At 40.7% G+C, this 24,803-nt stretch overlaps 1 protein-coding gene across 1 annotated transcript in view; it reads right to left on the minus strand.

The window, feature by feature from the left end:
* Window positions 1–24,803, minus strand: part of LOC145801033 (uncharacterized) — a 114,288-nt gene that overhangs the window by 88,964 nt on the left and 521 nt on the right. Inside the window, exon 2 of the mRNA XM_082891128.1 lies at window positions 24,449–24,737. Within this exon, the coding sequence (XP_082747254.1) occupies window positions 24,449–24,737 (289 nt within the window). The remainder of the gene's footprint in view (window positions 1–24,448; window positions 24,738–24,803) is intronic.

Here is a 24,803-nt window from a genome sequence, read left to right on the forward strand (position 1 = left end):
ACATGAAGCATATCGCAAATACAACCCAAAACAATCTTAGAGCATGTCAAAATGAGTCTAAAACATGTATGAAAGGAAGCCAAAATAAGCTAGCATGGTGAGCATGAAGCATGGAATAAGCAAGGCTAAAAGGGAGGGTTACACTACACCTACCAAGACCAAGCATGGGATGGCTTCGCCAACAAAAATCAGAGTTATATCATGGCAAGATAACCCCAAAAACATACTGAAATGATAGCTCGCAAGCTTAGGCATGAAGGCATACACAATGGCTCATGTTTAAGGCATAAATGATAAACCCTCCAACGCATTGAATAAATGAAAGATGTGAGTCAATGAACATGAAACATGTACTAAAATCATATTTTAAATGGCGCCAAATCATTCAAATAGGCCAAGCAATGTGTGCTAGTGGACTCAATACACAAAACTAACAAGCTAGAATGCACTATAGCTGTACAAAGCATGGCATGCATGACCAAGACAACATAAATCAGAGCTTAAGCATGGTAAAACATGGACAAAATCATTTTAAAGTTAAGCCAAAAGCATGCTAGAATGACGGTCTAAAACATGACACACATTAGGCTAGTTTGTGGGATTGCACTACAAGTGCAAGGAGCATGCAAGGGTCCATCAATCCAAACCTTAACAGAGGTGTATCATGGCAAAACAACACCAAGAACATGCTGAAATAGAATCAAATCATGCTAGAAAGGCATGCTACTTCATGAAGCATACAAGACTAGTTGTGGGAAATACACTACAAGTGTATGACCCATGTAAGGGATGACAAAACCAAATAAAAATAGTGGTATGCCATGCTGAAATAAGGCCTAAGATAGGCTGAGATGTGGCCAAAACAAGCTTAATAAACATGCTCAAACATGAGGCAAATGAAGCAAGCATACAAGACACAAGGAGAGGGGATAACCCTATCCTATTTGGGACCTCAAAACACCTTTTCCACCACTGAAATTCCTTTGAGTTTTAGTGGTGAGAAGGCCAAAATAAGGTGATCCCAATAGCTTAGAAAGATGGCACAAGAACAAGGCGAAACAAGGCCTAAGAGGGGGTAGACTACCCACAATACAAAAGTGACCTTAAACAACATGCTAAGGACTAAAAAATAGAAATTTTTGCAGTAGAAAGTAGGGCCTAAATAAGCATGCAAATAGGGCTAAAATCTTAAACTAGAACAGGGGTTTTAAGGGTTAGAAGCTCACCCTTGAAGAACACCTTCAAAGCTGCAACTCCAGCACTCTTTTTGAGCTCAAACCAGTCCAAAAACTTCAAAAACAACTTCAAGGGACCTCAGCTCCAAGAGTATGGTGTTTCACTATTTGTTTGTGTGTTAAAGTGTGAAGAATATGCACTTTTCAACACAAAAATGAAGAGAAGATGCAAAATAGATACAAAGACGTATATGTATATCTTAAGCCACTAAAATCTGAACCTAGAGGAGGAGGGAGGAGGTTCTCTCTTATAGAGAACAAGAAACAAGCTTGTTGGACTAGTTTTTGGGCTAAAGCCATCCCTCCACGTGTATGGAGGATGGCTTCTGTGCCCTCCAACTGTAATAGCTGGCCTAAAAATATCTCCAAAAAGGTGATAAAAAGCTGCCGACCACTTGAAGTGGTTGGCCAGCTACTTCCACTAGTCGACTGACCAGTGGAAGTGGTCGGCTAGGGGAGAAAGTGGTCGGCCATGGTGGGAGCTGGTCTGCACACTGAAAACAAGCTAGTGGTGTGGTGGCCGACCAGAAAAGGTGGCCCAAAGACCAAGAAAACCAGTTATTCGACCAGAAAATTGGCTAGCAGGAAGAAAAGTGGTCTCCAAGAGGAAGAACTGGTCTCCCATCCTTATACCACCATCCAAACATGGAAAACAAGGTTTGTACAAAAAACAAACCAAAAAGGACGCAAGACGAGAGATCGGGAGGCAAGGCGCGCAGCCGAGAGCCTCGAAAACTGGTCTACGGGCATCAAAAGTGGTTTACGACCACAAAAGTGGTCTCCCAGACCACAGTGTCCCTCTACGGAGAGGCAACAAGGTGTGGTTCAAAAACAAAGCCAAACGGAGAACATTAAGCTGTCCCGAGACAAGGCGCACGGCGGAAGGCTTTGAAAATCAAAAACTAGTCTCCAAAAAGGAAAAGTGGTCTACGATCACGAAAAGTGGTCTACGACCACAAAAGGATAGTCTACAAGACCTCTCCCTCTCTCCAGGGAAGAGAAAACAAGATTCGGTCCACAAACCGAGCCAAAGCACAAAGAGTTCAGAGGCCCGGAGGCAAGGCTCTCAGCCAAAAACTCTAGAAACTTGAACGACCACAACATGCACTATCACCGAACGCTCAATCGATGACGTCTGAGTCTTAAGGTCGGTAAAAAATGGGGTGTCTACAATAAGGTTAGACGATTTGAATGAGGTTTAGACATAGACATTAGAGGAAAATTGATTGCAATGCAACTTTACACCTAACCTCAAATGGTGGATCGAGCTTTAACTGTGGAACGAGAATTAGAAGATTCGAAATCAACGATAAAGGAACAACAACCAATCACACGGAGGAGGTCCAGTCCGTAACACCAAAAACTATTCTGCACCAACACCTTATGCAGGAGGGTTGCATCAGCAACAAAGGCAGAATCGAGGAAACCAGCAAGGAGGAAACTTTGTGAATGAGTGGAAAGGAAAGTGTTTTAGATGTGGTCAATAGGGGCATCATCGAAGTGAGTGTGCTCAAGGTGGGGAATATTTTATGGATCAACGAGGGGCACAACAATACAACGAATGCCAGCCAGTACAAGGTTTTAAGCCCACTCAAAATACTCAGATAAACAAGGGGCAGCCACAAGCCTCTAGGAATGCAGGCCAGCCAAGAACACAACCACAAGGAGCTGGAAATGGAAAGAAACCAGGAGGGACTAACCAACAGGTAGTAGAAAGAATGTATGCTCTCCAAGAAGAAGAAGATGTTGGTAACCAATTAGTAATTCAATGTATGGTAATCCTTATGAATTCTTGGGTTAAAGTATTGCTTGATTTTGGAGCTTCACATTCTTTTATATCCACTGCATGTGTGTCAAGTTTGGGTTTGGAGCCTGAAACGTTAGAGATAGCTATGAGTGTTGCTTCACCCTTAGAAGGTCAAACTCGAGTAACTCTAATATGTAAATCTTGTGAACTAGAAATCTCTGGTTCATATTTGATATGCAATTTAAGAGTTATAGAGATGTCTAATTTTGACATCATCTTAGGATTGGGCTGGTTGTCAGTTCATCGAGCCATTATTGATTGTTACCATAAGACGCTGACAACATCCTCCCTTAATGGCACGAAAGTTCAATTTAAAGGAGATAGACAATATTCTTTAACTCCAATGCGTCGCAAGTCGCGGTTTCATGATTAACTAACTGGATGGTCGGCAAGCTTAACTTTGGAAGACGAAAATCAAAAAGATCTAGGATTACCCCATGTAGTTTGCGAGTACACTGACGTTTTCCCTGATGAATTATTGGGATTACCCCCAAAACAAGATGTAGATTTCATGATCGAGCTTTAACCTGGGACTTCACCAATTTCTATAGCACCACATCATATGGAGACAGCTGAACTTCGAGAACTGAATGAGCAATTGCAAGAATTGTTGAATAAAAAGTTCATCAGACCAAGTATGTCTACATGGGGAGCACCAACATTATTCGCGAAGAAGAAGCATGGAACCTTAAGATTGTGCATCGATCATCGACAACTAAATTGAGTCACCATTAAAAATCGATATCCATTACCAAGAATTGATGACTTGTTCGATCAATTAAGAGGTTCAAAATTTTTTTTCCAAAATTGACCTTGGGTCGGGATATTACCAACTTCGTGTCAAAGAAGAAGATATATCCAAAGCTGCGTTTTGAACCCGGTATAGCCACTATGAGTTCCTGGTAATGCCATTTGGTTTGGCGAATGCACCTGGGGTATTCATGAATTTAATGAACAAAATTTTTTCACCTTATTTGGACCAATTTGTGGCAGTATTCATTGACAATATTTTGATATACTCGCAATAGGAGGAAGATCATAAGCAACATCTGAGAATCGTTTTGCAAATTCTAAGGGAGAACAAATTGTATGCTAAAGCTGGCAAATGTGAATTTTGGTTAAAAGAAATAAAATTCTTAGGTCATGTTGTGTCTGAATCAGGAATATCAGTGGATCATGATAAAGTAGAAGCAGTAATGGGATGGAAACAACATAAGAATACATTTGAGATTCGTTTGGGATTAGCATGTTATTATAGGAGATTCGTTCAAGATTTCTCCAAATTAGCCAAGCCAATGACATAACTAGCATAAAAAGGAGTAAAGTTTGAATAGAACGAAACTTGTGAGCAGTCATTTCAAGAACTCAAGAAGAGACTGACAAGCGCTCCTATACTAATCATGCCCAAACGTGACATTGGGTACACAGTTTATTGTGATGCCTCTAAGGAAGGGTTAGGTGGTGTGTTAATGCAAAATGGGAAGGTAGTAGCTTATGAATCAAGACAATTGAAGAATCATGAGAAAAATTATCCTACTCACAATCTGGAGTTGGTGGTTGTGGTCTACACACTTAAAACTTGGAGACATTACCTTTATGGTGAAAAGTTTGAGATATTTATTGACCACAAAAGCTTAAAGTACTTGTTCACTCAAAGAGATTTAAACATGAGGTAGAGACGCTGGATGGAGTACATTGAAGATTACCAATTCACTTTGTCTTATCATCCCGGGAAGGCTAATGTTGTAACAGATGTACTGAGTTGAAAGACAAGGGTGATCATAGCCAACATATCAATTAAAGAATGGGAAATGGTAAGTACTATTAATGAGTTTAAGTTACAACCAGAGACTCAGAATGGAAAGCTTAGGTTGTTTGCAATAGTTACAACACCCCAACTTTTTACCAAAGTGCTGGAAGCCTAAAGATTTGATCAAGAGACAGATTTCATCAAGACACGATTAGTGTCCGAAGAACCTTTACCGGATTGTACGCTCCATCAAGATGGTAGTTTAAGGTATTTAGGTAGAATTTTTGTGCCAAATATTGAACAATTGAGAGAAAAAGTACTAAAAGAATTTCACCATTCAATTTTTGCAGTTCATCCAGGAGGAAAGAAGATGTACCAGGATCTCAAGCGACAGTATTGGTGGAGTAGAATGAAGAAGGACATTGCTCAATTCGTATATAAGTGCTTGACGTGTCAGCAAGTGAAGGCAGAACATCAGAAGCCAGTACGGAAACTCCAACCTTTACCAATACCTGAATGGAAGTGGGCTCACATAATATTGGATTTTGTAACAGGAGTACCCCAGTCGCCGCAAGGCCATGATGCCATTTGGGTTGTGGTTGATCGGTTAACTAAGACGGCACATTTCCTACCAATAGGACAAGCAGACAAACTCGAATCATTAAGTTAATTATTTATTCGAGAAATCATTAGGTTGCATAGATTACTAGTCTCAATAGTGTCAGATTGTGATTCTCATTCTACGTCACAATTCTGGCAAAGTCTGCAAAAAGTTATGGGTATAGAGTTGTGTCTTAGTACAGGTTTTCACCCTCACAATGACAGTCAATCAGAAAGAACAATTCAGACTTTAAAAGACATGCTTCGAGCTTGTGTGATGGACTTCAAGGGTAGTTGGGAGAGACACTTACCACTAGTCGAATTCTCTTACAATAACAGTTTTCAAGCAAGTATTGGTATGGCACCGTATGAGGCTTTGTATGGATGGCCTTGTCGATCACCAATATGTTGGATGGAAGTCAGAGAAGCGCACCTTTTAGGGCCAGAGTTAGTTCAAGAAACTACCGAGAATGTGAAATTAATTAGACAAAGACTTGAGACCGCTTAGAGTAGGCAGAAAAGTTATGCAAATGAAAGGAGAAGACCTTTAGCATTTGAAGTTGGAGATCATGTGTTTCTAAAAATACAACCCCGTCGAGGAGTTATTCGCTTCGGAAAGAAGGGAAAGTTGTCACCTCGCTTCATTGGGCCTTTCAAAATTTTGGACAAAGTAGGAGAGGTGGTGTACCGCTTGGCTCAACCACCTCAATTAGCTGGAGTACATAATGTTTTCCATGTCTCTATGCTGCGGAAATACGAGTCGCACCCTTTTCACATTATCAACTAGGAGGAAATTAATCTTGATGAAGATGTGACAATTGAAAAGAAGCCTGTCAAAGTTTTAGATTGTCGCGAGAAGAAATTACGAGGTAAAACCACACCATTGGTTCAAGTTCTTTACAAACATCATGGGATGGAAGAGTCAACGTGGGAACGAGAAGATATGATACGTGCCAATTACCATCAACTCTTCAAATCTAGAGGTACGAATTAATTTCGAGGACAAATTTTTTTTTTTAGGGAGGTAGATTGTGAGAACCCTCATTTAATTATTATTAAAAGAAAATAAATGAATAAATTAATTAATTAATTTTACCCAGAGTCTATCTAAAATATATATATTAGAGTATAAGTGAGTTTTAAATTAACTAAATTCAATCATTAACAAAGACATTATTAAGAATAATAATTTTGCGGGTATTCAATATTTATTGTTTATAAATTATTCTAAGTATTCAACATGATAATTATCTTTGCTAAATAACTTAGTTAAAAACCTTAGTGGGTTATTTTTAATAACCCCCCCCCCCCCTACAAAAAAAAAAAAATTCTAGAATTTCAGATTTTCTATGGCAGAGGATACCACTTGTGTTTTTGCATGTCAATATAGGGAATAAGGCTCCATTATGCTTCTTGGATTTCGAAAATAAGAATAGACCTAAGAGAATGATTAGGAGAGAGAGAGAGAGAGAGAGAGAGAGAGAGAGAGAGAGAGACTCAAGAGTCTATTTATATGTATACTTATAGTACACATTCCTTATTCACCTAAGCTGAGGGAAATTCTGTGAGCAAGGTTAAGAGAAGAAGAGTAGAGGATCAAGAAAGTTACATATTTTCCTATCATTTCATCATTCCATTTCAACCCTAGTACTAAGTAAGAAAACGCACTCAACCCTCTCATATATATATATATATATATATATATTTTAGTTGTTGAAATTTTCAGAATGTATTCATGTTATAAAATCACTAAACTTGTAGATAGAATTTTATATATAGTTTGTGATTTGTATATTAAATATTTGAAGATATTGGCAGTCTTAAAATCATGGTATTATTGTGGAATTTATATTTGCTTGTATAGTTTATGCCATTAAAAAGATGATTGAAGATTTTATGTGGCCCTTAAATCTGTCAGAAGTTGTACGAATTTTAAGAAAATTTTATACTTAAAATTTTCAGATAATTCCTTCTGCAACGTTGTTGAGGATGATGTCTACGTCATCTGGGAATTGTTTCAACAATTATTGAGTTTTGTACGATTTTTAACCAAATCTGGAGCTATTGGAAGATTTTACTATGTGCTTGAAAAATCATTAAAAAATTTATATTAAACCAAATATGGTAATTTCTAAATATAAAATGAAATTGAGAAGTATAGTTTCATAATAAATTTTAAGATTAGGGAATTGTTCTATAAATTTAAGTATGGAATTAATTTAAGAAAATGTGATAAATTTCTGTCATGAAACTTCTTGGAATTTTACAGAATTATTTATAACTCATTTTTGGAAAATTCTTTCTGCAAAATGACCTTAACATGTTTATTGAATATTTTGTAGATTTTCATAAATTTTAGAATTGTATAAATAATTTATTTATAATTCTTATTACTGAAGGTACATCCTGAAAATTTTTGGGCAGATTTAAGATCATTACTTCAATTATTTTCTTAGATAAAAATTAATTATTGTGTTGGTCTAATTCATTAAATATTATAAATTAGTAATCCATGTATGGGTGTATTGTGGTTTATTTCATATTGTGCTAGTCTAATCTTGTAAATTAAAAATTCATGCATGTGTGTGACTATGGTTTTTTTTTTTTTTTTGTATCTACATTATCGTTTCATACCAAGGTTTAAATTAATTGTTTATTTAAATTTTGTACGTTGAATTATTCTTGTGTGACATGTGTAATATTTTATGTTGGGAATTTTAATGAGTTGGTATAACATTATAGGTGATTGAAATTTGAATTATTTGTGATTAATATAAAAACTAATTGAAATGATTAACGGTATATACAAAGTTAACGATTGAGGGTTAATACCGATAGTTCAGGGTGAGCCCAAGTTTTTAATAATTTTTTATATAATTGTGTCACAAAACCCTAAGATGGCACGAGACTTATTTGAACTCTTATTGGTATTTAGTTTTGGGATAAGGGTATATGTGCGGGTGGCACGGAGGGAAGTTACATACCCCTGGCAGACTGTTTCCTTGGAACAAACCACGGATGCCACGACTTGGGTATATAACTCTAGGCGTGGGCATGTTTGGTAGTTCTTGAATATTTGACCAAGGGGGGGTTAATCGCAATAAGCTGATATATATTTTTTTCTGGCTCCCAGAATTGCCCCAAAACTTTCATTGTTTGCGGTAGAAGGAATGAGAGTTTTTCTTGTCGAGTTACGCTGTTCAAATAGCGGTTAGGTTTTTTGATAAAGAACACTCTAGATAAATGAATAAAATGTATGAATGAATGACTGCATGAATGCATGTATGCTTGAATGTATTTATGTCTTGAATGTATATATAAATGTATATATGTCTATCATAGGATGAAATTATATCACATGAGTTCCAAACAAATCAGATCATAAGCATGGGCACGGTATTGTTACCCCCAAGCGAGGGCCGTAGGTCGCGGTATTATATCCCCCAAGCGAGGGCCATCGGCCACGGTATTATATCCCCTAGGCGAGGGTCGTAGGCTGTAGTATTATCTCCCCTGGGCGAGGGTCGTAGGCCGTGGTATTATATCCCCTAGGCGAGGGTTGTAGGCCGCGGTATTATATCCCCCGAGCGAGAACCGCACTATGGATGCCACAATTACTATATGTATGAAATCATGTGAGTCGTGATGAAGAGGTAGATGAATTAATATGTGTGGCCGAGTAGGATTGCCGAATAAAGTTGATGCATGGCCGAATAATATTGATGAATAATGAATTAATAATGGTGCAGAATAATGTTGCTGAATATGTTGATGAATAATGTTGAATTAATAATGGTGCAAAGCCGAATGTAAAAGAAATTCAAGTTGTGGGTCTTGTCCTAGATGGCAGTAGATGGCATGAATGATCGGTGAAGATGGATAATTGTGGCCTAGCTCCAGGAACATGCTGTCAAAATTGCATGCTGATCGGACATGATCAACCGTGGATCTATCATTTAACATCCCCGATTTTCCAGTTTATTGATCTCAATCTAAGACTCGAAATTCGCAAAATTAGACTCCAAAAATGGATTCTACACAGTGAAAACGTTGAGGGTAGTCATGCCTGAAGTTATCGAACCACCCGATTAACCCGAATGCGCTAAGATGCAATGGAGCACCTTGTGCCGAGAAGTGCACAATAAATCCTAATGTCATCTCCCTCATGCAGCAACTTGTGAAATGCTTAATTTTTAGATTCAAAATCCTGACTTTGAGCTCTTGTATCTCCCTCGTTTTAAGTCCGACTGGCCGCATTTTTGTGGCATTGGATTCAGCTCGTGGCCTAGTTGTCATTCCATCCTTCGTACGCATCATTCCGTCACTTCTCGAATGCCGGTGGACCTCCCAAAGTTGAGCAATAAGATGGGTTTACGCCTTTTTGTTTTTGTTGGTTTTGTGCTTGGCAAAAGAGCTTAGTGCATGTTGTTGGCTATGCATTCAACAGTAAAAAATCGAAGCCGTTCTCGTTGCAAAAGAATAGAGCTCGGGGTTAGAGAGCTACCGAGTAGTTTTGTAGCTTTGTCAAGCAATTTGTTGAGTTGCAGCAGTGCCAAAATGCAAATGCATGGTCTCGAACGCAGTAACACTGCCAAGCAGCCTTGTCAAATTGTCGAACAGCTCCATTGTTCTTAAACTCATGAGCGGCAAGTTTGTAATGGCATTTGTGCGAATTCATGTTTGTAGCTATTCGGCATGAAAGTGGCATTGCCAAATAACCAATGTGCTGTAGAGGGCGATGGATGAGCTGCAATGAACTGGCAAGCTGATGGGCCAATGGCGACGCCGACTAAGCGATGTTGCTGAGTAATGTTGCTTGGTAATGATGTTGCCGAATTGCGGAGTCATCGTTTGGCTTGATGGACTTAATTTGGTTCTTTCGTGTTGTCATGCCGCTGTATATACAATGAACTAGTAACTCTTGGATTTCTTGCCTTGCCGAAGCCTCTTAGTTGGACTATCTTCTTTGACTTGCCGAAACCTCTCAGTTGGCAAGTTGGCAACTTCTTTTGCTTGCCGAAACACATCTCTGGCGATTCCTTCCTGTCACGACCCCAACCCGCCCCTAGTAGGATGGTGCAGTGATGGCCAGTAATCCGAGATTACCGAAGGCCACTTACAAAATTCACACACAATCAGAGTATAAATATATGGGGCTACCATATGCGGAAGCAATAATTTACAATACAAGTGGTCCATAAGAGTAGTGCATAAGTCAAATGGAATGGCATACATCTTTACATAGCTTTAAAACTTGAATACAAATAAAATGAAGTACAAAAATACATCTTAACAAAAGGGCTTCACAAGCTGACGTAAACAAAATACATGAAATACAACTAAAAGCATAATCTTCAGGATTGCCGACATCCTCACTGCCGACATAACATACATGCAAAACACACATCTCGGCGTAGCCGACTTCTTGCTTGTTACCTACATATATACATAGGGAGGGTGAGCTTGGATACTCAGTGAATGGTATAAGTAATAAAGGGGTGAAATGAATGATTCCCGAGATCTTTTCAAAACAATACATAGTATATCTTTGTCAAAACCATATATAACATAGCTTAGCTTGGCTTGAAATAAAACATCAATCGAACCTTGGTCTTTCAAAACTTACTTACATACTTAGCATACGTCAATCTTAAAACATGGGGTGATGACATTCCGGCAAAACAAAAGCGTAACCTCGGCATCGAGCACACCCGTTCATAGTCCGTAGGTGGCCGATATCTTAACAAGGGTGCTACTTAGGCTTAACGTCCTCTAGCACGAAAGGACGGTGCTACCTAGGCTCAACGTCCCCTAGCACGAAAGGACGGTGCTACCTAGGCTTAATGTCCCCTAGCACGGAAGGACCCTCAAAACAAGATGTACAGTTGCATTATAGTCCCCTGACACTAAGGACTTTCAAAACAAGATGTGCAGTTGCATTATAGTCCCTTGGCACTAAGGACCCTCAAAACAAGGGCCTCGTTTGGGAAGTGGCTATTTTAGTAGGCTATTTTAGTTTTTGGCTATTTTAAGTAGGCTAAAATTTTTGTGTTTTGGAAGATGATTGGATTTTTTTGTGGTTGGATGTGATGTTTGTGAGAGAAAAAGTGAAATGATTATGGGTTTGATGTGATATTTTGTCTTACTAGCTATTTTAGCCTATTTTGTCTTTATGTGATTTTTAGCCTAAATTTGACTATTTTTTTCCTTCCCAAACACCCCCAAGATGTGCAGTTGCATTATAGTCCCCTGGCACTAAGGACCCTCAAAACAAGATGTGCAGTTGCATTATAGTCCCCTGGCACTAAGGACTTTCAAAACAAGATGTGCAGTTGCATTATAGTCCCCTGGCACTAAGGACTCTCAAAACAAGATGTGCAAATGCATTATAGTCCCCTGGCACTAAGGACATTCCGAGAATGTCATCAAAACAAAGCTTACATGATACATAAAAATAGGGATAATCATTCATACTTGATCAAGTACATTTATCAAAACGAAACAAGGCTTTATCAAATCTTTATAACATAACTTTATTAAAAATACCACTCACATAGTTCTTGGGACGTCGGGGTCAAGGCAAAGGTCCAAGTCCTACAACACATGGCAAAGCATACTGAACATACTTCTCAAAACGAGTCTTACATGCATGCAAATGATCTCGGGAAAACATGCTGGAAGTCAAAACACTGTTTTACATGTCAGGAAGACATGTTGGATACCAACCAGGTCTTTGCCGAGGTCCCACACCTCCTGGCCGAGGTGTGGCTACCTAGGCTTCGGCGTGCGGCTGCATGCCGAGGTGCGCACAAGACAAACTAAAGGTGTAAGTGATCATGCAAGGTAGGCCAAGGTGAGATACGATGCTTGGCCTAAGTGTGAGGTCTAGGTAAGAGTGATCTCGGCGACTACACCTCGGGAAGTGAGGTCTGGAGATCTGGGTTTCCACCCGTGAAGAACAGGAAGAACATGAACATGAAGATCATGAAGAACATGAATGCTAAAATCATAACTTATTTATTACAAAATCTGGGATTTCATGCTATGAGTTCGAAAACATGGACCTGGGTACCCATACTTGAAGATCGTATGAAAACAAACACAAAAACATGGATCTTGGCATGAGGTTTCGGATCAAAACATGACTTTTCTTGAAGAACGCATGAATGCTATTTTCTCTTTCTAAAATCGAACTTCAAAGCAATGCATGGCTTACAAATCATATTCAATCATGCAATGCAATAGCATGAACATGAAGAACGACAAGAGCAGATCAAGAATCTAACCTTAGAACACAGATCTAACGGTTCAATCTCTAGGGATCAAGCTTGGAAATCTACCTCCTCTCAAGAACTCCTCTCCCTCTTCTAGAGCTTCTCTCTCTTCTTCAAAACAAGGATATAGAAATGATAGGTTTTCTCTCTCTATCGGCTGACTTAACACTCAGCTCGGACACGTGGCAATGGCTGGTTGGCTCTCCTTAAAAAGGTGATAGATTGATAAGACAAGACTATGACAATATGTATCTAACAAGCTACCCGGTAAGGCACTTCGGCAAGTAATGACATCGGCTAAGGACAAAGCTTCGGCAGCTAAGGTGACAATGACCTCGGCTAGGAAGGACAACACTTGACTAAGCTATGCCACACCTTGGCCTAGATGTGCCACACCTCGGTCTAAGTCGTACCACTCCAGGACAAGATCACTTAGGTGCAAAGGTAACATCTCGGCCTAGATAATACACATCTCGGCCTTGGTGATGAACACCTCGGCCTAGATAGTGACATCTCGGCCTTGGTGATGAACACCTCGGCCTAGATAGTGACATCTCGGCCAATATGTCAAGGCGAAGGTGGACGTCGAACAAAGGGGTTCCAAGATAATTCTAGACTGAAGATGACCTCGGCTTGGAATGATCTAGGCGTAACATGACCTGGGCTTGACATAACCTAGGCTTAACATAACTTAGGTTTGAGACACCAAAGAAGGAACAAAACATGTACACAACACTTAAGCAAACAAGACATGATTCATGAATGCAAACTTAACAAGACAAAGTCATGTAAATGAACATGAACATGACCATGACATGAATATGGGTTGTTACAGCAACTTAATATGGAAAAACATACAAATGCATGCAAACATGACTAGGACATTAATGTGGGTTGTTACACTTCCGATCTTTAGCATTACCTTGGCGGAGCCTCACTTTGGAAAGGTTTGCGAGATTAATGGTGGTTCCCATTATTTTCTCGTTAGAAATTGTGCACACTCATCAGCAGTTCGTGAGTCTCTTCATCTTGAGATGAGTTGAAGTATCTTGTAGAAAGAGAGCATTGAAACCCATTTGTTGTAGCGCCCTCAAAATAATACATAAAACCCATCTCTTTAGACATGCATTGATACAAAGAAACCAACCATCTTTCCATTAATCATAGCAGTTCTTACAAAAGCATTACATGTTAACAACAAAAGCAAATGCCCTACGGGCTTACAGCTTTCCAAGTTAACACTTGGTTACAAAAAGAAGAGTGCTAACTCAATACATATTAAGCCCTTGGCTTGAATTTACATGTAATACATCAAAAGAAAGCAAATAACAAAGCAGTCTGTCTGCCTCTAGCCTCCCAAGTTATATCCTTGGAGGTGGCATGCTACCTGTACCTGAAAATGATGTCCCATAAAAGGTGAGCTACAGCCTAGTAGAAATATACTAAACCAGCTATGAACAATGACTAAAAGATTAGCAGTTGATAAATGTTCAACAACGATACACTCACTTGTATCACACCCTGGTTTCATGACATTTAAGTCCATGTTACATTTCATTTCTCATTTCTTTTTCAACTTTGAGTTTGAAAACAAGGCTCAAAACTTAGCCAAATAACTTGATGAGAATAAGACTCATCTTAAAGCACTTTCGAAATTCATGGCGGATACACATTTTGATGCTGTATCAATAACACATAAGCCACTTCCATACTATACAAACGATACACATTTTGGTGCTGTATCAACATGACATAGAAACACTTCTATACTTCACAATTGATAACGATATACATTTTAGTGCTATATCAAATCAATTTAAACACTTCTATAATCAACACTTGATACACATTGTAGTGCTGTATCAATGTCACACGAAATCCGGTTTAGAGGTCCATTCCCCATCTTCCAATAAACCGTGGAGTACATTCCCCATCTCCTCCCACACAATGCAATGTATAGAAACAATTATCATATACAAATTAAATCAATCAATACACATTTTAGTGCTGTATTGTACCGACCACCATATTCAATGGCTTACTCAATTGATTAGTTTTAGTTTGCCTAATCATTATGCATTGTCTACAACAATCAAGACTATCCTCCACCGATAGTCCAAAGCAGTTATTTCTAAACAGTAAATAAATGCACCAAATGGATATATTATCAACATTCAACTTTGGTGAGCGATTAAATGAATCCAACCACACCCGTTAATCCCATAATCTCTTTCAATTTGAATACTCTCAATTCAATTCCTCATTTCTCAAAATTAATTATACAAATTAATTTATCCAACTAATTAGGGCATTTTCCCATAATTAACATAACAACCCCAAGGTTCCACTTTCATCCATAGTTCATCATCTATATCATTTCTCTATACCAAGCAGGCATATAGGTTTAAATACAAATAAAACCCCATCTTTTGTAAAATTACACAAAGGCCCAAACTTTCCCATAATTTCCCAAGTGGCTTCCTCCACTCCATGATGTTTCCACAAAACTTTTACCAATGGAATGGTCTTGCCACGCAGGACTTGATCCCGCCTATCCAAGACCCGAACTGGTCTCTCCTCATACGAGGCATCCTCATCTCCCTCTAAATCGGTCCAATCTAACACATAGGATAGATCCAGCTCATACTTCCGAAGCATACTCACATGGAACACGTCATGCACTCCGGACAACTGTGGTGGTAAAGCTAAACGATAAGCGACCTCCCCAATCCTCTCAAGGATCTCAAAGGGATCGATAAACCGAGGGGATAACTTCCCACTCTTCCCAAACATCATCAATCCCCGCCTAGGTGATATCTTCAGAAAGACATGATCACCCATCTCAAATACCAAAGGTCGCCTCCTACGATCGGCATAAGATTTCTGACGACTCTGAGCTGTAACAAGCCTCCTACGGATAAGTTCAACTTTCTCCGTCGTTTCTCTCACCAACTCTGGACCCAACAAAGGTGCATCACCCATCTCGGCCCAACAAACTGGAGATCTACACGGTCGGCCATACAAGGCCTCAAACAGTGCCATACCGATGTTAGATTGAAAACTGTTGTTGTAGGCAAACTCCACCAAGGGCAAGTGCCTCTCCCACGTCCCACTAAAGTCAAGGACACAACCTCAAAGCATATCCTCAAGGATCTGAATAGTACGCTCGGACTGCCCGTCAGTCTGAGGATGATAAGCCGTACTAAAGGTCAACTTAGTGCCCAAGGCACTCTGCAAACTCTGCCACAACCTAGCAGTAAAACAAGGATCTCTATCTGAGATGATTGTCACTGGGACCCCGTGCAATCTCACTCTGTCCCTCATATACAAGTCGGCGAGATAATCTACCGAATCTCTCACGCGCATAGGAATGAAGTGCGCCGACTTAGTCAACCGGTCTACAACCACCCAAATGGCATCACTACCCCGCTGAGTCCTCGGAAGACCTACAATGAAGTCCATAGTGACATGCTGCCACTTCCACTCGGTAATAGGCAAGGGTTGCAACAAACCCGCTGGTCTCTGATGCTCGGCCTTCATTTGCTGGCAAGTAAGGCACTTCAATACGAAAACAGCCACATCTCTCTTCATACCCCGCCACCAAAACTGGTGACCCAAATCCCGATACATCTTAGTGCTTCCCAGATGCACCGCAAGGCGTGAATGATGGAACTCTCAGAGTACTTTCTCTCGGCAAGACTCCGGCACAAACAAGCGGTCTCGGTATCTCACACTCTGGTCGGGATACACCGCCAAACCCTTCTCAACCTTCCCACTGGAGATCTTCTCTCGGAAGGACTCTACCTCAAGGTCACCTCTCTGTGCCTCTAATACTCGGGTCACAAGTGTAGGCTGCGTAACAACAGAAAACAAGGCCGCAGCCTCAACAGATTCGCCCAGAAGCAAATCAAACTCGCTAAGTGCGCCCAACATCTCCCATTCCTGGATGGCTATACAAGCGACATCACTAATGGATTTCCTACTAATAGTGCAACTCAAAATCATAATCCTCAATAAACTCCATCCACCTCCTCTGCCTCAAGTTTAAGTCTTTCTGTGTAAACAGATATCTCAGACTCTTGTGATCCGAGAACACCTCGAATCTCTCACCATAAAGGTAGTGCCTCCAAATCTTCGAGGCAAAGATCACTACTGCTAACTCTAGGTCGTGTGTAGGGTAATTCTTCTTGTGTATTTTCAACTGACGTGAGCCATAAGCTACCACTTTCCCCTCTTGCATCAACACACAACCCAAACCATCTCGTGAGGCATCATAGTAAACCGCATAACCCAACCCTCTCTCCGGAATAATCAAAACCGGAGCGGTGGTCAATCTAACCTCAACTCTTGGAACGACTTTTCACAAGTCTCACTCCACGCAAACTTGACCCCTTTTCGCGTCAACCTAGTCAACGGCGAAGCTAGCCTGGAGAAATCCTTTATGAACCGGCGGTAATACCCAGCTAATCCCAGAAAACTGCGGATCTCAAAAATGCTCTTAGGCTGTGCCCAATCCTGCACTGCATCAATCTTGGATGTATCAACAGACACCCCTTCCCCGGATACCACATGGCCTAAGAATTTGACCTCTCCTAGCCAGAACTCACACTTCCCAAACTTGGCATACAGCCTATGGGCTCTAAGCAACTCAAGCACCACTCTCAAGTGTTCCTCGTGCTCCTCCTCAGAAGGCGAATAGATAAGAATGTCGTCCACGAAAACGACTACAAATTGATCTAAGAACTCTCGGAAGATCCGGTTCATCAAGTCCATAAAGACTGCTGGCGCATTGGTAAGCCCAAATGGCATCACCAAAAACTCGTAGTGGCCATACCGCGTATAGAATGCCGTCTTCGGAATATCCTCCTTCCTGACCCTCAACTGGTGGTAACCCGATCTCAAGTCTATCTTAGAGAAACAACAGGAACCCCTCAACTGGTCAAACAGATCATCTATACGGGGCATAGGGTACTTATTCTTAACCATAGCCCGATTCAACTTTCGGTAGTCGATACACAATCTCAAGGCACCATCTTTCTTTTTAGCAAAGTGGGCCGGTGCTCCACACGGCGAAACACTAGGGCGAACAAAACCCTTATCTAGCAATTCCTGGAGTTGAATCTTCAACTCACTCAACTCGACTGGCGCAAAACGATAAGGTGCCATAGAAATCGGCGCTGTGCCGGACACTAAATCTATAGAGAACTCTATCTCTCGGTGAGGTGGCAAACTAAAGAGATCCTGGGGAAAAACATCCGAATACTCATAAATCACCCTCGGCAATACAATCTGGGTCTCATCACACTCACCACTCATAAAGCTAGCAAGTAGACCACTAAACTTATTCTGCCCTCGCAGATCATACATCTGTGGCAACACGCTACCAACCGGATCCCCCAAGAAATGGAAACACTCCCCGCTCAAGGTACAAACTATGACCCTCTGGCGGTAGCAATCAATAACAGCCCGGTATGACGATAACCAGTCCATACCCAAAATAACAGCAAAACCCTTCATGGGCATGACAGCAAAAGGAAAAGGAAGCCTATGGTCGGCGACCTCTATATCACAACCTCTAACACCTTGTTTCAAGATCAACTCACCACCAACAGGCGATACTACACATATAGGAGATGCTAACTGTGCCAACTCCAATTCCAAAATAGATGCAAATGCAGCAGATACAAAAGAATGAGATGCACCCGTATCAATCAATACATGAGCAACCGAGTTACAAAATAGAAAGGTACCTCTCACTACTGGTGGAGCCGGTACTAGGCCCTGCGCGGTAACGGCATACACGCGCCCTATAGGCCCCTGATCCAACTGCTTACCCCTCGGAGCAAATGACTGCTGCACTGACTGGGATGACGAAGTTCCCAGATTGGCCCTCCAGGCCTGCACAGACTGAGCTGGCTGAACACCCTGCGTCTGCCTAGAACCAGACGCGCCCGAAGTGGCACTCAACTATGGGCAAAACCTCTTCAGGTGCCCAGGCTTACCACACTGATAACAAGACAAGGGCTGACCCTTGCCCTGACTCTGGCTCTGCGATCTAGCTGAAGATGAAGTAGCTCTCTGACCTCCTCCCCTCTGTGGGCAAACTGAAGCCTTGTGGCCCAACTGACCACACTTGAAATAGGTGAACTACCCCTGATTACCTCTCCCCGAGCCTGCACTCGGCACTGGAAAAGTCGACCTAGCAACACCACCCTGAGACTGCTGAGGGTTAGCACCCCTCTGTCTCCTGCCATCACCCTGACCATCTTGGCTCCTCTTGGAGCCTCTCTGTCCCTCCTCTTCCTGCATCATGATCTCCATATGGGCTGCAGCATCAACCAAGCGCCCATAATCTCGGATCATCGAACCTCCAACCCTCATCTTGAGGCCGCGCCTCAACCTCTTCTCGAACTCGATACAACGGCGTTCCTCGGACGCCACAAGTTCTGGTGTAAATTGGGACAAGCTAGTAAAAGCAACCTCATACTCGGCTACTGAAGAACTCACCTGCAAAAGCTGACAGAACTGGTCTCTCAGCTTCTCCCTGACTGCTGGATATAAATACTTCTCCTGAAAGGCCTCCACAAAAGCCTCCCACGTGCCAGCAATACGGCCCCTCATGTATTTCCACCACTGACCCGCACCACCTTTAAGCTGGAAGGATGCCAAGGTCACTTTCAACGCTCCGTCCTCAATGCCAAGCATCTTGAACGTCTTACTCATTTGCTCTAACCACTCGTCAGCCTTCAGTGGTTCCTTCGAATCCCCAATAAACTCGTCCAGGTTAGACCGGAAGAACTCCCTTTTCAAGAAGGAAGGCCCTACCTCAACAACCTGGGCCTGAACTAGAGCCCGAACTGGATTCTCAGCTCGAAAAATACCCACAGACTCCCTTAAAGCATCGGCTATCCCTCGGGCTAAAGCGCCCATAGCCTCCTGACCTGCTGGCTCGGCCACATTGGCCTGGCCAACCCCCTCCTGCTGTGCCGGAATATCATCCGGTAAAGGCATCTCCTGCCTACCACGTCTACCACGTCCTCATCCTGACATCCTAATAAAGGTAACGAAGAACGTTAGCACATTCATAAATGTGCCAAAACTAAACACTCGCGTCCTAATACATGGACAACTGTAATTCACTCCACGTAAGCACGTAAACACATAAGCACTTACGAATTTCATTTTCGGATAATGATAGTCTCGAGGCGTTACTAGAGTTCCGGTTAGAAACAGCATTGATCAAGTGCTTTTCCAACAAGACTCACAGAAACCCAAGGATCCAATCAACATCCTAGAAACTAAATCCCATACCCAAGTAGTCACATAAACATGTTATCAAATAAACACATAATGTCACACATAAGTCTCTAACAAGCGAGACAAACCCATTGTGATACTAATCACTTCCCACGTACCCAAAGTATTCGAACCCGGTACGCTCTGATATCAAGTTGTAACGCCCTCAAAATAATACATAAAACCCATCTCTTTAGACATGCATTGATACAAAGAAACCAACCATCTTTCCATTAATCTGAGTAGTTCTTACAAAAGTATTACATGTTAACAACAAAAGCAAATGCCCTACGGGCTTACAACTTTCCAAGTTAACACTTAGTTACGAAAAGAAGAGTGCTAACTCAATACATATTAAGCCCTTGGCTTGAATTTACATGTAATACATCAAAAGAAAGCAAATAACAAAGCAGTTTGTCTGCCTCCAGTCTCCCAAGCTATGTCATTGGAGGTGGCATGCTACCTGTACCTGAAAATGATGTCCCATAAAGGGTGAGCCACATCCCAGTAGAAATATACTAAACCAGCTATGAACAATGACTAAAAGATTAGCAGTTGATAGATGGTCAATACCGATACACTCACTTATATCACATCCTGGTTTCATGACATTTAAGTCCATGTTACATTTCATTTCTCATTTCTTTTTCAACTTTGATTTTGAAAACAAGGCTCAAAACTTAGCCAAATAACTTGATGAGAATAAGACTCATCTTAAAGCACTTTCGAAATTCATGGTGGATACACATTTTGATGCTGTATCAATAACACATAAGCCACTTCCATACTATACGAACGATACACATTTTGGTGCTGTATCAACATGACATAGAAACACTTCTATACTTCACAATTGATAATGATATACATTTTAGTGCTATATCAAATCAATTTAAACACTTCTATAATCAACACTTGATACACATTGTAGTGCTGTATCAATGTCACACGAAATCTGGTTTAGAGGTCCATCCCCCATCTTCCAATAAACCATGGGGTACATTCCCCATCTCCTCCCACACAATGCAATGTATAGAAACAATTATCATATACAAATTAAATCAATCAATACACATTTTAGTGCTGTATTGTACCGACCACCATATTCAATGGCTTACTCAATTGATTAGTTTTAGTTTGCCTAATCATCATGCATTGTCTACAACAATCAAGACTATCCTCCACCGATAGTCCAAAGCAGTTATTTCTAAACAGTAAATAAATGCACCAAATGGATATATTATCAACATTCAACTTTGGTGAGCGATTAAATGAATCCAACCACACCCGTTAATCCCATAATCTCTTTCAATTTGAATACTCTCAATTCAATTCCTCATTTCTAAAAATTAATTATACAAATTAATTTATCCAACTAATTAGGGCATTTTCCCATAATTAACATAACAACCCCAAGGTTCCACTTTCATCCATAGTTCATCATCTATATCATTTCTCTATACCAAGCAGGCATATAGGTTTAAATACAAATAAAACCCTATCTTTTGTAAAATTACACAAAGGCCCAAACTTTTCCAAAATTTCCCAACAACCCCCAACATATCAAAATGCTAAAATTCAAAGACAAAGCTCATAAAGAGGAGTATGATATCCCTACCTCGAAGTTAGAGCTCAAACGAGGAAGTGGAAGAAAGCCAAAATGCTCCAAACTCAAAGATTCACGGATCAAAATGGAGCCCTCGACGATCAGCACACTTTTTACAAAGGTTGGAGGATAGGAAGACACTCTAACTAGATCAAACCCTAGAGAGAAGGGAGTTTCTAGAGAGAGGAGCTCTCAAAATGTCTTTTTAGAAAGTAGGAGAGAGAGAGAGAATGTAAAAAGTGATTTTAAAATGCCCAGCTGCCAACTGATATACGACATTCCCGCTCGAGCGGAGAACACAACGCTCGAGCGTCAAGAACAAAAAACTAGGTCCGCTCGAGCGCAATAAGGCCCGCTCGAGCGCCAAGACACAAGAATAAAGTACACCCACTCGAGCGCGAAAACCAGTCCGCTCGAGCGTAGATTTCCCCCTCCCAGAACTTACACCAAAAAGTACTACCTGCTCGAGCTCTAGAGTACCTGCTCGAGTGCGACTGCTTGAGCGTAAAGAAACCCGCTCGAGCATAGAAATCACACCTGCAGAAGGTTTGCAGGGACACGAAATACTGGGAGTGTGCAATCTCCGCTCGAGCGCAATAAGGCCCGCTTGAGCGGAACGACCAAAAACCTGGCAACAAGACTTTAGACCAAGGTTCAACCCACCTGCTCGAAAAATGCCCAACACATCCTAAAACTCAAACAAATGGAATTAAAGGACGACAACAAGATAGATACAACTACGAACTCCACGGAACCAAATCCAGAATACAACAGAACAGCAAAGGGACAACCGGGATCGGTATATTTGTTGTTATCATTTGAACTCTGCTCCTCAAGATATGCAATTGTCACAAGTTTCTAGCACCAATACATGCAATGTATAATACGTAAATAAACTCCAAAAAATGTTGATTTCTGAGTTTTGCTACTGCAACCTGTTGAATCTCAATTTTTCTGAGAGAAAATAATTAATTATGTAGCAATATTTCTTCAAAAGAAAGTCAAAATGTTACGGTAATTACGGCCAAGAAGTCTCGCCAAGTAAGCAATGTTGGCCGAATAATGATACCAAGCCGATTTCGTGTAGGGAATGGAGAAATTCGATGGTATAGCAGAGGCAAATTTGATGCTTCATTGCATGGGTGTGCTGAACAACTTGGTGTCCTCACGGCTGTTGTATTGTATTTTATTTATTTATTTTTATGTTGATTTATATTCATTATTTTTTAATAAATGTAAGAAACAACATATATGCGTATATATCTATAAACTTAGTTAAATCTCTGTATTCAATAAAGGTTGGACACAACCTGTGAGCCTAAATATATATAGATAGCATAAATAGATTAAGTTTGGCTGAGCAACCTTATTTGAATTGCCAAAAAGATGCTCTCTTCAAGAAAAGTGACCAATTTGTAGAGAGAGAAAATGGAGATGAAAAAGTAGATCCATGAATTCTATGTTGTTTTAAAACCTTTTCATCAAGATTTACAGTGAACAAACGGCTCTTCCTTGTAATCACAAACGTATGTATATCTAATTCAGGAACAAATTTTAAAATAATTTTCAGAGAGCTTCAGAGAGCAAATAAAGCAAAAGTGTGGTTGAATTTTTAGTTACAATAACATGTTTGCTATCTATTCGTAGAACTCTTGAAGGCGATTCCCATAGACGACGCCAATTGTAAGACCAGAAAAATCCTCTCACATGGATTGTAGAGACAAATGACATACCTCCTCTTCTGGGATGCCCCATTGTAGGCCTTGTTTGGGCTAACCCCAATAAGCTGATATATATATATTTTTTCTGGCTCCCACAGTTGTCACCTTTATCATGGTATTAATTTTTATTATTATTGTAATTGTCATGATTTTATTATTCTCTCTTAAAAAGAATGGTAGGTTGGTTATGTTTTCTTAGTGTTGCAAAACTCATGGCATATATTTTGTTGCCTTGGCATCTTATGACAGATTATGAAGAGGAAGGGACTGAAGTCGAAATTGGGGCCACTGCTAACATAGAACTGTGGCTAACTTGAAGTCAAGAATTTAGCAAAATAAAATTTTGTGTTAGTAATTAAGAATGCTATAAAGTTGTTGTAATGCTGTATGCAGACTCGTAATTTTTTTTTCTTTTTTGTGTTGTTAAACTTTGACTATGTGAGAATTTAAATTTCCCTAATTGGATGTTAAAATTATTATTTAAAAAGTTATTTTGTTATTTAAATTTTATGGTGTTCCAAAAATTTGGGGCGTCACAATCTAGGACCTCCATGTCCTTATTTTCAATTTCCACTGTCTCTATTTCTCGCACATTACAGGTGGACTTCATTGCTGCCATGGAGCAATTTTTTGCCTGCACCAGATCCCCTTTACCCTCCTCAATCCCATGTTCAATTGGGAATCACAACAGCTAGTGCAATGTGGAGGGAACAACCCTCATTGTATGCAACCACGGTCTACCCAAGATAACATTGTAAGGGGAGAAGGTATCAATTACAGTGAACTCTGTTCCTACCTTCTTTGTGCCTGCCTGCACCTCCAAATTCGTGGCTCCTAGAGGCCACGTCAACATTCCATTGAGCCCAACCATCGGGCTGTTGAACTATTCCAAATCACCTGGGTGAAGGCCTAGTTCCTTTTAACATCTAACGTACATGATGTCACAAGAACTGCCTTGATCAACCAGTATACGCCTTACCTGGCACTCCTCAATCTTCAGCGTTATCACCAAGGCATCATTTTGTGGATGCTGCACCATATCCCGGTCTGCCTCAGTAAAGGAGACGATTAGTCCCTGGTACTCATTGCTCCTAGGCTTCTTTTACTGGACCTGATACACATATTACAGGTGCCTCACTCTTTGAGTCTCCCCACACACCTCATTCTCATTGACCTTCGAGTGAATCACATTGATCACCCGAGGTCCATCTGCTTGCTGTGGTGGCGGTGGTGGAGGTGGTGCTGCCAGTGCCTGGGGCAGCCTTGCCTGCTCTTCCCTTGTTTTGGCTTCATCTACTAGGTCTCTCAGATAACCATGTTTTACCAGATCCTGCAAGTGCGTCTTTAGAGCCTTGCACTCCTGAGTCAAGTGCCCATCCTTATTATGGTAGGCATAGTTCTTCCCAAGACTCCTTTCTATAAACTCACCAGGGATCTTCTCCGGTGCTCTATAATACAGCTAGTTCCTAATTCTTTCTAGAACTTTGTAAATTGAGATTTTGAATAGAGTGGTG

This window comes from Camellia sinensis, chromosome 1, assembly GCF_055761805.1.
Source record: "Camellia sinensis isolate YWXY chromosome 1, ASM5576180v1, whole genome shotgun sequence".
Classification (NCBI taxonomy): domain Eukaryota; kingdom Viridiplantae; phylum Streptophyta; class Magnoliopsida; order Ericales; family Theaceae; genus Camellia; species Camellia sinensis.